Genomic DNA, 15,859 nt, shown 5'->3' with positions numbered 1-15,859 from the left:
CGACAGTGGCTGGCAGCTTGCGCTTCTTGCGGCGGCGCAGCATTCGGCCCCGTATTTCTTCGATTTCCTCTTCTTCATCGTCATCGTCATCATCGTCATCTTCCTCCTCTTCGTCCTCCTCGCGATCTGAGTCACTGGGTTCAGAGTGGGTGAGTGGGGAGGATGAGGGTGATAATGACCAGGAGGGGGTAAGGTAATCGGAAACAGAGAGGGACAGTGGGTGGGGGCCAGCCTCATCCTCCTGGTGAGAGACAGATTTCAAATAAATTCATATTTATTAACAGGGTCTGCAGTTATTCACAAAGTCCAACACAAAATATGTGTTCCTTAATCCTTAACACTTTCTCACTTCCCTGTTGAGTCGCAACCCATTGGTTCCTTATGAAATCAAGACTGGTCACAAACACATAGTTTGAGGATTAACAAGCAGAATTTTTGTAACTATTTTTATGAAGATTTGTGTACATTTGTGAGAACAGGACTGTGTATTGAGGGATCCACTCAAAATTAACCTCAATCCCAATGTTCAATGAGGAAAGAAACATGCCAGATTCAATAATGTGACTCAGTAAAAGGGATAGTTCACAGAAAAATGAAAATTCACTCATTATCTACTCACGACTATGCCAATGGAGGGGTGGGTGAAGTGTCCACAATACACTTTTGGAGTTTCACTTTTATGGTGTTTTTAATAGTTTTTGGACAATAATGAGGTCTGTGGCACAGGCCACACTCCTAAGATTCAGTTATGTTGGTTTTGACCTGTTCATTGGATTTGTTGACAATAAGAAGACTATAACCAGACTTGTTATAAAATGTCCTTATCCGTAGTTGCTCACCATTGCATTCTCTCCCCAGTCGGTCAGGCTGTAGTCCACTGTGATCTCCTCCCCTTTGGCGATGTCGCGGATCGCTATGACGACCAATCGTACCTGCGTCCCACAGTGGACCTCTCGGATGCGGCAGTTGGGTGGTGGATGGAAGAGCACGGGCCCCCGAACCCCACTCGCCCCTTCTTCTCCCAACTCTGGCACACTGAAAAATATAACCTGATGTTAGTAACTATTAAGTTAGGATCTTCTATGAAAAAACAAAACCCAAAGAAACGCAGCGGATCACAGCGACCATGGCTGGTGAGGGGGTCGCCTTACCAGAGCTGAGCAGGATCGGGCAGGTAGTAGGGGCTGCCAGGTGGAGGGAGCCGGTCCTCTGCCCCCTCTGGGTACTGGCCCTCACCTGAGATGGAGAAGACTGTTTCTATCCATCACATCATAACAGCTTCAGCAACAACAAGCCTTATGTTAGAAAGATAACAGGTGTTTCCTTACAACAATACACTGATGACTACAACACAACACTTGTTTTCTATAAGCACCAGAATGGAGGAAAACACCAACAGCATGTGGCAAAATGAGTGTGTGTGTGTGTGTGTTTCTATATATACCAGGGCTGTAGCTGTGCTCTGACATGCTCTCCTCCTCCTCATCTTCTGTTACATACGCTCGGTCGCACACCTTCACAGGTGTCCCCTTCCTTTTTCTCCCACACACGCGGCTGTAAAAACAAAACCAGGGCTTCGTTCAGCATAATCACACGTTCAGACAAAGCGCCGCTCAAGACTCTGGTGCTGGAAGCGTCTGGATAAAGGGCAATGGAAATGAGCGGAGCATGCGATGCCTGTGGGGAAGCGATGACAGTAAGGCTGTGAACTACATGTGATGATAGCAGCAGTGGCTTCTACTCAAGGAACATTTTTACATGCTTTTGATTTGGCAAACAATGAAAACACAGCCGTTCAGAAACTTGGATTTTTTTTCCCACAACCTTCATTGTTTGTTTTGGTGTTGGGTGTAGTGGAATGGTGAGTGTCTAAAAGATATGATGTTACTGCCCATACATGCTGTTTATCCTGGCTTCAATTCAGACTTTGTTCCAATATCTTTAAATCTTCTGTGTTCAGTGTGAGAATGTCATAAATACTAAATTATGCACTTGTTTGCCCAAATGTTGCCGATTACATTTTTCGATAGTTTTTATTCATGCGAACAGTCCTTAACCTAAGTTTGAGCTGAAACTATAGTCAATTAATCGATCAGCAAATCGATTAATTGACTATATCAGCAAAAACATTATCACAAACTATTTTGAAAATGTATACGTTTTTTGGATTTAAGCAAAAAACAAAAACAGTTGAAGATGACGTTTGCAAAGCCGCCATTGGCCATTTGTGACAATTTCTAACATTTCATTGATGAAGTAGGGAGGATTCATTGAAAACAGGATCAGCATATTTATCAGTAATGGGAATTAGCTGCAGCCCTAATTCAATTTACTGAGATCACACATGATCAAACGGCAGCAAAATCTCACAATGAAAGAACCTGTATGTCAGGAATGTTTGATTTTTTAATATTAATCATCAAAATAGTTCCAACATTACTGTAAATATCTCGTGCAACTACTATTTTAGTCTAGTTTTAATTCTTGTAACCTATTCTATTATAATATTCTACTTTGGGGCAAGATCTGGCAGAATGATATTCTTTGGGGGATATATATATATATATATATATATATCCCTCTAAGCAGCTGTACATCAGTCCCTAAACTAGCAGATCATAATGGAGGAACTAATATTCTTCTGTAAACAGAAGCTGAGTCTCAGGTATTATTATGATTTCATTAATAATAATAATATTGGACATTGCCCCACCCCTTTGTTCAATCACGTCAGCATGTATAGATGCATTGTCGGACGGCTGATCGCCGCCACACGCTGTGTTTGAGTCCGGTGACACTTTTATCGGACACATTTTGGTCGTGGTCAGCAACTTTGTTTACTCGAAGCCAAAACAAGCCACGAGTGGCGACGTGCAGCGGCTGATCACAGTCCGAGCGGAGAGCGTGAACACACGGACTCTGCTCGACGACACGTTCCCATGCATGTGCAGCCGAACACGGCAGACACACGACAACACACCCGATGATCGGCCAGGTTGCCCCCGATGATCCCTGCTGGGTGCATGCTAACGGTGATGCTAAACCAGCGCTAGCCCCGTTAGCTTCTAGCAGCTAGCGTCGGTCAAAACATCATGAACCGAGAGGCTGGAGATGAGCGAGGCGGGGAGGAGGCGCGACCTCCCGGGACACAGCAGCTGCCACCGGGTGAAAAAGCAGCCAAGCTCGCTCCCCCTGCTCCCTTTTCTCCAATATAACCAAAGGAGACACGCACGCGAAATAAAGGCTCCTAACGTGAACTGAAACAGACGCGCACGCTTGCGGCGGCGCGTGCGTCCCTAGTGTTGGATCTGCCACATTTCCCCGGTGGAAAAACGAGCCCGCGCGGCGGAGAACCGGCAGCGAACCGGCGGCCCGACAAGCTCACTCACCCCCGCGGCGGCGGCGGCTTGCTCCCATCCCCGTCGCTGTCGAGGGTCGGCGGCTCCCGGTAGTCAAAAGGCGAGCGTACATTCTCCGCCATTAGGACTCCCTTCGCTACCTCTCGCGCTCCGGTAGATCGCACAACGCGCATGTGCACAACATCCCTCTGGGGCTCTAATGGTAAAATGGGGTGCACCCACCTCTGAGGAGAATAAAGAGAAACTACAACACAATGCAACACACATTTAATACATGCACAATATTATCATCAGCATAGATATTCATGTGATATCTCCTGAAGACACGTGCATTTAGATCAATGCTTTGAAGCAGTGGTGGAGAGTAACCGAGTACTCAAATACTCAAGTACTACAATGTAAAATCTCGAGGCACAAGTACTTTACTCCAGTATTTCCATTGTATGCTATTTCATATTGCCACTGCACTTAATTTCAGAGGCAAATATTACATGTTTTTATTCCACTACATGTATTTCAAAAGTTTTACCCACTAGTTACTCTTCAAATAAAGATTTTTACTTTGAGGTTTTTTAAATTTGATTTAATTAAGTGATTTTTTTATTCCACTACATTCATTTCAAAAGCTTTAGTTACTGGTTACATTTTGAGTTAAGATTTTAAAATCAAAGGTTTAAAAACACATGGTTAGCTCATAAAATACATTGTTAAATGTAAATCAGTGGGTTCAAACCAATTACACGTGTGATGGGAAAATACAAAGTCTAATTAAGGCTAATTGTCAAGTAGCAGGTCCACTAACAAGTCACTTCCCATCTAATCTTCTCAGGTGGTTTAATTTAAATAATTGCAATTACCCACAATTTCACAATGGTTAGATACAAGTCCAGAAAGATTGATATAAATGTAAGGAAACCTTTCTTTCATTAATCATCTCATGGCCCTTAAGATTTATTTTCCAAGCCACCAGACAGAATGGCTGTAAAATAAAATGTTACCAAGTAATTATAAGTGTAAACGCAGAAGTGGGGTTCGGAAACAATTGAGTCAGCATCAGCGAAACACAAAGGTTAAGATTGCCTTTTAATCTTCAATGCACATCCAGTTATTTATCACAGAGATAAAAGGAAAGCCCGACATTCAGAAATCCACCAAAACGGCAGGTCTGGACGTCACAGCTCATTCACACACTGAGGCTGTGCTGTGTCAGGCATTTAACACTACAGTGGGGTGCAGAGTGTTTGATACGTTTGGCTACAGACAGTACAATCCTACCAGAAGATATTGGTCTAATATAGTGGCTCTCAAACATTTGGTAGAAAATGTTAGAGAACCACTGGTCTATTAGTTCAAACTCGTGAACAGTGTAGCAGCACATTCAAGTGTTATATCAGGAGAGAACTAGGAGACCGGAGCAGCAACTTGATCATCACAGATTATGTCAAACAATAAAACATACAAGCATTCAGTCTATATATGGAATTAGACATGTTAATAATGGGGTAGAGCTAGGTGAATTAATAAAATAGCTACGGGCTACAGGTTCAGCTGCACATCAGTCACAGTTTTAACAGTCGGGTATTTTTGGCTACATTCTAGCAGTTAGTAGATTTTGGAGTGTTATGAACAGCACATATTTAGTCATCAAAATGTAAATACTCTTAAATTAAATAAATTACACACTGTATACAAAAAAAGATATTTCCAAAACACTCTTTCTCTGCCACCGCACCAGGCAAACCAACCTGTACACACGCAGAGCGCAAACTCACTGGAGTTAAAGTGAGTCTGCCCTCGCTTCTTTGTCAAAGGAAATAGCAACTGTGGGAAACTAGAGGTCATTTTAGCACTTGCTGTGGAAATACCAGCGTCTGGGAAAACCCGTCTACTGGGCTTTGTTTTAAAAAGGAGCTTAGTTGTGATTTTAGTTGAGCAGGGCTTTTATAACCTCTAGTGTTCACAGAGGATATTCCGCATGACCTAGTATTTCATCTGGAGTAAGTACAAGACAAAGCTGGCTGTTAGTGTTGAGTGAGTTCATTCAGGGATGTTGCTAGATCCAAACAAAGAGAGTTAGGTCTCCTCTGCTCCTGTCGTCTCTGTGTGTAAGATGTGGAGGGTCTGCGCGGCGTGGTCGGCCCAGTGGATCAGCTCCAGCAGCACGCGATAGGTCCACATTTTGAGCCCAAACGCTCCCCCAGCTCCGTCGGGTTCCTACACGGAGGAGAGCAAGTTGACATCACTGAATCAAGATGAATCATTAAAAAGGGAAACAAACAAAATGTATTGAATGAATGAGCAGTTTGCCTGCAGCTAGCAAACCCTTAATTCTGCCGCTGCCCTGAGTGATTCAGATTTAATATATGAACGCACCCGTAACAAACAGCTGGTCAATGGTTACTTTTACTCTCCAAGGAGGTTATGTTTTCACTGTCCTTTGTGGTTGGTAAGATTACACAAAAACTGAGAAACACTGAACAGATTTCCACAACACTTGGTAAGAATGCAGTTGTAAGATTTATTTTTTAACATTTTAGTGTCTTCCAACTGATCATTGATCTTGATGGGACAGAAAGTCAGGCAGATTTAGGGGACTGAGATCTACAAGTGTGCAATTTGGTGCAGCTTGAATTTAAGGAGGCTGTTGGGCCTTAGCGGAGGTATGTGCTTACTGGGTGCCGTTCTAGTTTCGTTAATTTAGTTGTGTGTGTGTGTGTGTGTGCTCCAGGCTGCTGGCATGTATAACATACCTGGAGCAACCATAGATGAAGCATGAGCTATTGAAAACTGTGCATTTTTTCCATCTGTATATATTAAACCGGTTTCAAGAGTGCTCTTGTTTCCACCCTTACACCAAAGGACTTGTTGCAGTGAGCACTGGAAACAACGACTCTGGTGAGGTGAACACACTTTTTATTGTTTAGTTCAGTCCACAATTGTCAATAAATGGAAAGTCTGCGTTTTTGTGTGTGTGTGTGTTAGCTCATAGACAGATGCTTAATCTAAAAAAGTGTGTGTCCCAACAGGAAATATATTTTCTTAATTTCTCCAGTATACCGAGAACAGGACCAATAACCCTAGTTTTTGATCTCATGTCTTGTGATGATCGCATAGAAAAAAATGCATGCAACTTAAACATGTAAGAGGAGGGGAACCCGGTCACCTGAGAGACATAAGAGTATCATACATTCTACAAACGTTTTACTGAAAATGAGGCATGTTGTGGTGTGTTATGTAAAATAAAAGCACAAATATATATTTAAAATATGGGTAATGGACAAACCTGGAGTCCAGAGGCTGCTCATTCACATGAATACTAGTTTGCCGAGATACACCCCCCCCCCATTTCTTCTGATTTCAATTCATATGAGATTTTTCAAATGCATGTTATTTGAAAGTTTACAGGACTACATTTAATACAGCTTTTTAATGTTGTGTATGTGTACCTGGAGTAGGAGTACCTATATGGATAAAATGCCATATTTTATTGATGTTTGATAAATTGCACTGTCTCGTCATCACGCCAGAGGACGTCTTCTTTACTAACTACTGACAAATACTTCACCTCATTACACTGGTGGTCAGGAGTGACCTCCAAGGTCTTGCTCTCGCTCTCTGCAAGACTCTTGGTGCTGTGGAGCAAGTGCTCCAGCCGGGCCCGGACGTTGGTCCTCATGGTCTCGTAGTCGCCCTCCAGCTCGCCCCACTCCTCCTCTTCCTTCAGGATGACACAGTGGAGCAGCCCCAGGCACTGCCGCAGAGCCGCATGCAGCAGCTGCACCGTCTCCTCACTGCTGGGCTCCTCCGAGTCTGGGGACAAGGACACGATGCGTCCGCTGTCTGGGGTGTGGTCCAGCAGGAAGGTCTCCCTCTCTTTCTGCAAAGGATGGGCAAATCAAACACATGAATTTGGATGCTGGCAGCAATACGATGCCTCGCTGGCCTTGCACTTGTGACTTTACTCTTTGATATTGATCAATTGCAAATTTAGCACTGAGCGGGAATTGATTGTGCTGATCAATTGAAAGGTGTTTTTAAAAAGGATGATGAGGCACAGCAGCATGACGGCAGAAAAACACAAACCTATGCACTCTATCCATTAGGGGCCCCAGGGGAAGTGGAGGAGGTGGGGGCTTGTTTTAGTGTGATTACACTCTGCAGCACAGCATCAACAACACACTGGGAGAGCACACTGGTCAATGTGTAGCCATTAAAAGTCAGATGTAGTGTTATGGAGGTATTAACAGGTAGCTAGTGACCAACATGCCCGTGTTGAAGCCACAAGTAACGGGAAGGTGAGAGTGTCCCACCGCCGCTGAACACCACCCTCATAACTCACGTATAGTTGGAGCAGACGGGTACATTCGTGGTGCAGTAGCCGGGCGAGAGCCGCCGCTCTCCCAGTCCGCGACCGTCCAGCCCCCGGCGCGTCCAGCTCGGTTATCGGCGGCTGCTCCTCCGGCTGCTGCTCTGCCATTTGCTCCCCAGCCCCGGTTCCACGGGAGGGTCAGCGGCGGCGAGCGGGACGAAGGCCGAGCGGGGGAAACCGTCTCCCAAAGCTTACCCCCCTGACCCCCAGCGTCGAAAATATCGGGCGGCGAAGCAGCGTTTCTTCGGACGTTTTCTCGGTTTGGCCTCGGGGCTCCTGTCCTCGCTGCCCGGGTCAGTGCGGCGTGTTGGTGTCGGTGCCCATGTCGGCGTGCGCGTAACCAGAGGGGATTTAAATGGCTCCGCAAGGCACAGGGGCGTGTTTCAGGGGGACGCACAGAAGGGGCCTTTTTATTTCCTCTCCCCCCCCCCAAAAAAAGCGTCACCGTGTGGCCCCCACCCATCCTTCCGCAAATAAAACAAGCTCCTCACTGGGATAGTTTGTGTTTCCAGTTCCTGACATTCACTTTCCTGGCATGACAACTGGAAAATAAATGTAAATCAGTACAACAAAACAGGAGTTTATCCAAAAAATAAACATCTGCTGCAAACCTTTTTCTTCAGGTGCACAGGGAAGAGAGAATAAAAAGCTCTGGTGCCATGTTTTTACAAACTAAGGAATCTTATGGAGAAATGTCCTATTCAAAACTGATAAGTCGATTTTAAGACATCTAACTTTGAATGTAGATGTAGAATATTATGTACAGTACAATATTAAAAATAAGCAAGCAATCTAATATTAATTGTATTGCTCGTGTTCACAAATATAATATTTGTCTCATAGGGCTGTTATATTATATTTTGTCATGTAAGGACAACATCCTGGACATTGTTGTAAATACATTATATAAGATATATAGAAGAAATTGTGCATATCAGCTCATTTTACCTGTTAAGCACATACATATAGTCAAACCTAATAAAACTGGGGGATTCTTGTTTACATTTGTACACATTAAAAAAAAATAATAATTTCCAAACATGAAACGGTCAGATCCCTCTCTGAAGATGTTTGCAGTGTGTGTTGATTAATGAACAGAAAAGATCTGTTATATGAAATCATTTAGAAACAGGTTGTCTATTACATGGTTTATTCACCAGATGGTGCTAACAGGTTGATTTTTCAGTGTTATGATGTTGTGCTAACTGGATTTTCTTGTTACTGCCAATAACAGATTCTATCAAGGCTTAACCAACTCATACATCACTTATTTTTAATTATAATGCAATTCAGGTTTGCCTGCCAAATATTAAACCTAACATTGAGTTGCTTTGTGTTCCTCTTCTACTTGTCGTCTTTTTCCTTTATCTTTGTTGAGGCATATACAATACTGTATATGCCACTATATATTATGCATATTGTATATTACACATTATATCTGTACAGGAGAATAGTGCCTGTCTAAATTCCACAGATACTCCATTCTCTCTCTAAGCAGTACCAAAGGTCAGGTTATAGATAAAGGGCCAACCAACAGTGTATTGTAGTATCTACGTTGAGGGACTTTCATATCTAACTCAGATGTGCCAGACAGAGAGACACCAAGTTCAACTCTCCCCGACTCTAACTCTTTGGCGTATTTCACCAGTGGCAAGACGCAAGGACACAATGTGATTTAGTTATGCATACTTTCGGCTTAACTATCCAATAGGATGCGAACACCTACATGTAACATAGAGAGTGCCAGCAATACTAGCCATTCATGGATGTGCTGTTAGAATGGGTGACGCAAGTAGAGACTTGGAGGTGACAATTGCTCATGTTACTCTGTTAGCATTTGTATATTGTTGCACCTTCTGGTCTCCTTGATGCATCGAGTCTACATTAAAATCTTCTGCCTAAGACATCAGCTGCTGCCTGAGTTCTCCTTTCACCAGCTTCCAGAAAAGTTCCATAGCAATCTTTTTTTCCCCCAGTATGTGAATTGAGGGTACTGCAGTAATTGATAAACATATGTCATTTCAAACAATTCAGTAAAATTATTCTCTTGTTGAAAGGGTTTGCCCAAAAAGATACATCCACCCAGTCTTCAGCACATAATTTATTTATTCTGAACATAATTTCTGATAAATTAAGCTGATGATACTCAGTAGTAGTGGCAGTGTACAGAGGTATATTTTCTTATTAAACATTTCTAACAAAAAATATTGAGCTCATCCATTGAGACAATTCCAAAGTTTCTTTTTTAAATCAAAATACTGTTGCCTGTATAATCCTGACATGAAAAGATCTGTAAATACTGATCAAATCAGACATTAAATGTAAAGTACCGTCTGGATGGAATATGTGACACTGGTGAATAAATACGATCAAATGAGGACGACGATATAGATATTTTTGACCTTAGACATTTTGACATGTGACAGTAGGTAAAGCATGGAGGTAAATAATAAAATAAACAATGGCTGGCTTTCACTGTAAGAACTTTAAAGCTGCATATTTTGTATTTTGTCTGTAATTTGTTCTTGTCAAAACCTCACTAACCTCATTTGGTTGTAGTTGTTGCTCGGAGGGATTCTTTTCTGTATGTTTTAAGCAACTAGTGCTGGAGTTAACCTCAATTTTTCAAGGACACTCATTATTTCACTGTGTAAATAGATTCAAGTTTAAAATAAAGATAAAGAGAGCAGGGCTACTAAGTGGAAATAAATGTCAATGTCATTTTGGACTTTCCTGTACATTATCTTTTAATCTAAAATGTTTTTTAACATACACATATCTATATACAAACACAGGGTGACAAAGTTAAAGTTCTAAAATACTCTAATTAAGTGGTAAAAGAAGTATAATTAATCCACATATTTAATCATATTCCCTGACATGAAGTAGTTTTGTAACTCTATGCGACTACTATGATATACTCCATGGAGATAAATTGCTATTTCTTGAATTTGCATAAACATTTCCTTTAGTCTTGTGTCCTTTCAGTTTCCCTCCATGAACTTCATCATTCTCGAGCCGTCTATCTAGATTAAATTATCTCCGTGAATCTCTGCACACTGCAACAGAATCTGTCTCTCTCCTTCCCGCTCCCAGACAACCCCCTCGTCCTCCTTCCTCCTCTCCCTGCAGCTCTCCCAAATCATGTCCCCAACATCCTGGTGGTCCCCGCCCACGATCACCTTTTCCCACAGCTCGCCCTCCCCAGGCACCGGTGCAACTTCTGCCGCCTCCCTGCCCCACTGCACGGCCTGCTGGGAGGCCAGGGTGGTGACGGAGCTGAGGGTGAGGAGGGTGCTCTGGGAGCCCACGGTGGTCATAGGTGCGGTGGTGCTGGCGGGAAGGGCAGGGAGCTGGATGAGCTGTGGGTGGCTGTTGGTGGAGAGGTGAGAAAGAGGAGCAGCGGTGAGGTGCAGCAAGGTAGGGGCCTGCTGCTGGTGTGCTACCTGCACCACATGATGCGTCGGCAGTTGGAGGAACTGGCCTTGAGACACATCTAGATGAGTCTGTGGAGTAAATGGGAGCACCACCTGCTGTAGCGGAGTGAGATTACTACCCACTGCTGCCTCCTGGCTCTCCTGGATCACCTGGCTCTCCTGGAGCTCTTGGATCTCCTGGCTGACAGAGGGCTGTTCAGGTTGGGTGAGGACAGGGACATTCTCTGTGACCGGGGTGGAACATCTTATTACCGTACCCCCATTGGCTGCAACAGCCTCAGCTATGAGCACCTCAGGGTGGCTCTTGGCCTTGTGGGCAACAACAGAGTCCTTTTTTTCAAACTTTTTGCCACAAACGGAGCAAGAAAACTGGTAGGAGGCTTCTGCATCGTGTTTCTTCATGTGCCAGTTTAAGGAGGCCTTCTGACGGCAGGTGAAGCCACAGATCTCACATCTGCCACAAGGTGGAGACAGAAGAACATATTATAATCCAAACTGATGTGCAGCTCAGATCTAACCTGTGACCCTTTACCTCAAATTTACTAAAATAGAAGTTTTCAAATCAGTAAAAAGTAGTTAAATATACTCCATAACAAGGAAGTCCTGCATTCAATACAATTATAAACACAATATTATAACAAGCTAAATTTGATTGGGCTACTTAAAATACTAATAATTACATGTACCATTGGATAATTATTAGTTCTGCTATATTAATATAAGGCATTTAAATATCATAGTTAGCCAAGATGGGGTTAATTATAGCTATTTTAAATGCTATTGGCTTATTTAATTTACAATTTAACGATGTATTTTAGTTTACATGATCATGACAAACATAAAATATTCATAAGCAAAGAAAGAAATACAATGAATCCCTCAAAAATACTTTCCACCATGACTCAGAACTAAAACAAAACAACTTCAAATTATATAAGATCTTAAAATGTGTATGACAAAGAAAAGAAAATGTTCTTCATAAAGTCTTAATCTTCTGTCTTCATCAGGGCGGACTAGAAAAACAGATCTATTATGTCTGGTGCTTTCCGTAGACAATACATCAGGAACATTACATCACACATTATATGCAGTCCCATAAATAGGTACAACTAAGAAAGCTGTTTATACAAAGGATTTATAGCCGACGTCTTTATTCAACCCTGGATAAACTATGGTCTGTGGATTAACTAGGATTTAAATCCACGTCAGTTGGCTGGTGTCAATAGTGTAGTGACAGAATGAGCTTTAATAGTAAATAATGACGTTAGTAGACTTTGTTATGTTTCTTATCTCTTCTATTCTGTTAATTCTCACTGTTTTTTAGCATGAAAAAAAAATTAAAACCCTTAAAATTATGAGAATACAGTAGTAGACAGTGACTGAATAAATGACGATGTGTATTAAATGGTTATCTTAAATGAACCTCTTTCTAAATAAATAGGCAAACTATTGCTCCTACTCACTGTATAGGTTTCTCTCCTGTGTGGATCATCCTGTGCACAGCGAGGTTATGGGAGCTCTTGAAGGCACGAGCACAAAACTCACAGATGTAGTCCCGTTGGTCTGAAAGACAAATGACGGGCAGAGATTAAAAAAAACTGCATGAAAAGAAACAAAGAAGAATTATTTTATTTTGCAGTCATTTCATCTCTCAGCTTGGCTTGTATTATGAAGGAGTTCAAGCAGCTCAAAAATGGTTCTGTTATTGAGAAAACATAAGGGAGAGTATAAAGAATGTCCACATGAACACTCGATGGCCCAACATCACCTGTGTGGTGCTTGGCGTGGCGCAACAGCTGCTTCTGCAGGCGAAACAAGCGCCCACATGAAGGGTGATCACACACATACTTCTTTTTTAGCAAGTGCTGGTATTTTATATGGTGCTGAAATAAAGAGAAGACAGATAAAGAGTCAGCTAGAAGATAAAATAACACGGTTGTCACGGTTACAGGTGACAGGGTGGCAGACCTGTAGGTAGCGTGGGTGGGCTAAGACAGTACCACAGCCTTCCATTTCACAGCGGACATACTGCACTGGGGGCTTTTTCCTGTAAGGACACAAAAGAGGAAACAGTATATTAATCCGGTTCTATATGATTAACACTAGCTATCAATAGGAACTGACATAGGAAAGATTTGTACCTTCGCTTTGGCTGCCGAGGGGCTTTGCTATCTTTGTGCTGTCGACCTCGCCTGAATGGAAACAAATTCTGAAATTTAGTAAGAATTTTAGTTGGTCAGAAAAACACCTAGATTCCTCTTCTAATGTTTCAACGTGGCATCAACTACAAAAGTTATATCTGTAGGCCACCCAGGAGGAAGTTTTTCGTTGTCCTTTGTTTGTGTGTTTGTGTACTAAACCAAGTTCCAGTACATTCAGATCTTAGTAGATGGGCGGTTCCATTTATTTTTATTGGTTTGGCAGAGGTAGGTGCTCTCTGATTGCGGTTCTAGTTCCGTCATGACCTCAGTGTGAGGAACAGGTTCTCTTGACCCAGGGTGATACTTGTGAATGTTGGCTCATATGGTTACGTGTGGTTTACAATATTTAATAACTCACATGTCACAATCAGAGGTGTACTTCATAATTCACTTTTACAGCCAGCACAATGGAGGCAGAGACAAATCCCTGCATTAAACCAACTCACAGGGATGTATTAATGGGGTTTGTGCCTTCAGATATCAGTCACACCTGAAATGCTCCCATTACCAGTGTGGTTAGCCATCAGTCCCTCTGTGATTTCCTTCAGATAATCATCAATCCACAATTGACTTACTTCCTGGTTGGCTCTGTGTTATCAACCTCTCCATCCTCAATTTGCGCTAAAATCTCAGTTGATTCTTCCTTTTTGACGTTATTTTCTTCTTCCTCCTCCTCCTCCTCCGACTCCTCTTTTTTTACTTCCTCTTGTTGTAACGTTGCACACTGCCTTGATTTCTTCCTAGAGAGTAACAAGGAAAATCATAATTGAAACAAACGTTTTAACACTGGTAGTCTTCATATAAAGTGGCATTCGTGACTGATACAATTGAAGAAGGGCAGTGAGCTCAGCGTACGTCTTTGTGTCGGGTTGACAGATGAGGTCATCTGGGTCATCACCGAATGGAGGGTCCTCGCCGAGAGCTGTGTCTGCATCTGCAATGCTACATGTGGCCATCGAGACCATACGGACCACAATAAAATTCACACTGGCAAATAAAAACAGAAACCATAAAAACTTCTGTGCTTCTCATTCTATAAGTTGACTAACACTCACTTGACATTGCTGTCTTCCAAGTCCTCCCCTGAAAAAAACAGAGATACTGAACTTCAGTATTCAAATATTCCAGTCTTACTATAGAGACATGTACAGTGTGTGTAAAAAAACAAGGAAGTTGTTTCTCTTACCACAGGATGGAGCCTCCATCTCTGCTTCAGGATTGCCTGCTGCTGATGTGGTGTGTGAGGCTCGGGTTCTCCCTTTGCCCTTTCCAGATCTAGACGGCTTGGGTCTGAGAGAGGATGCTGAGGGAGCCAGTCGGTCAAAGTGTTAGGGACACATCCAACACATTTCTGGTTAGAGGTGATGTGCATTTGAGTGAAGTGTGCGTGTACCTTTTCTGTCTGTGGATTTCTTTGTGGCAGCTCTGAGAGAGAGAGAGAGAGAGAGAGAGAAAGCAAATAAATGTGAGGTGTAACTAAAAAACAAAAGCATGATACTGTGATTGTACAAGTACAAGGACAGGATAACAAGAGCACAGAGGAAAACATGTACATGCAACTCATTTTGCTTTGGTTTCAATATCTGGTATTTGTATAGCTTTAAGAACCCCCAGTGATAAAACACACTTCCGACAATTATAGCCATGAGCCTCCTTGCTGTGCAGACTCACTGGGGCTGCTTGCAATAGTCGTGTACAGTAAAGTAGCTGTCATGCCTTTCTGTGCATGCACTTACTGTGTGACAGGTGAATGTCGGGAGCGGGATCCTGCACGTCTCCCACGTCCCCGGAGCGGACTTGCGGGTTTTTTCGTGCAGTCGCCACGGTCCTCCGACCCCGCAGCGGCGCCAGCTGCAGCTCCCCGGGCTCGCAAAACACGCACGGAACCTCCGGCAGGAGACCGAGAGTCCGGGCGGGTCGCTGCAGCTGCCGCGCGGCCTCTGCGTCCCCTTCTCCCGCTGGGCGATTCAAGCGAGTCCGCGGATGAGTTCGGGGCCTCCTCCGGGTCTCCGGTTTTCTCGACCCCGGGACGAGGGGCCGAAACCTCGTCCTCCTCCGAGTCCATGTCGCTGTAGCTCGACTGTCAAGAGCCTCGCAGACGTTTTTTACTCAGTTAGATGTGAAAATATAAAAATGAAGATCCAAGTAGAAGGCCCTGCTCCGGTGGGACCAAGTTATGTTCGCTGGCTAAAGATAAAATGTCCGACACTACACGGCTGTTGCATTAGATCTGTTATTGTTAAAAAATATCACGTTATATGAAGAATATTATTTTACAAACATTGAACATTATTGTCTTCTTAAAGCGACAGCAAACCTCACGTTTCTTTGGTGGAAACCGGTTCTGCTCAGGATGCGTCTCCTTTAAGAGCCGCAGCACGGAAATGCGATAAGCTCCTTTTTGGACTAATGGCTTTCCATACTATTTACAAAATGGCGATTATGGGAAATGTAGTTTTTAGTACAACACTCGTATCTATACCGTTCATGTAA

The 15,859-nt window shown here is 43.0% G+C and overlaps 2 protein-coding genes across 2 annotated transcripts in view; both read right to left on the bottom strand.

The window, feature by feature from the left end:
• LOC118102532 overlaps positions 1–4,302 on the bottom strand; it is a 9,602-nt gene extending 5,300 nt beyond the window's left edge. The window contains exons 1-5 of the mRNA XM_035148788.1: positions 3,390–4,302; positions 1,445–1,554; positions 1,152–1,236; positions 840–1,035; positions 2–241 (exon numbers count right to left, since the gene is read on the bottom strand). Of these exons, the coding sequence (XP_035004679.1) occupies positions 2–241; positions 840–1,035; positions 1,152–1,236; positions 1,445–1,554; positions 3,390–3,532 (774 nt within the window). The 5' untranslated portion in view covers positions 3,533–4,302. The remainder of the gene's footprint in view (position 1; positions 242–839; positions 1,036–1,151; positions 1,237–1,444; positions 1,555–3,389) is intronic.
• A 5,512-nt stretch (positions 4,303–9,814) lies between these two features.
• Positions 9,815–15,751, bottom strand: LOC118102806 (E3 ubiquitin-protein ligase ZFP91). Its single transcript, XM_035149322.1, has 11 exons — positions 15,103–15,751; positions 14,760–14,791; positions 14,553–14,669; positions 14,422–14,449; positions 14,222–14,308; positions 13,942–14,106; positions 13,307–13,357; positions 13,134–13,212; positions 12,934–13,048; positions 12,629–12,728; positions 9,815–11,619 (listed from the first exon to the last, which is right to left on the bottom strand). The coding sequence occupies exons 1-11, from the start codon at positions 15,429–15,431 to the stop codon at positions 10,755–10,757; spliced, it is 1,968 nt and encodes a 655-aa protein (XP_035005213.1). The 5' UTR covers positions 15,432–15,751; the 3' UTR covers positions 9,815–10,754.
• Positions 15,752–15,859: the final 108 nt, after the last annotated feature.

This window comes from Hippoglossus stenolepis, chromosome 23 (assembly GCF_022539355.2).
Source record: "Hippoglossus stenolepis isolate QCI-W04-F060 chromosome 23, HSTE1.2, whole genome shotgun sequence".
Taxonomy (NCBI): Eukaryota; Metazoa; Chordata; class Actinopteri; order Pleuronectiformes; family Pleuronectidae; genus Hippoglossus; species Hippoglossus stenolepis.
This window is presented reverse-complemented; position numbering and strand designations above follow the sequence as displayed.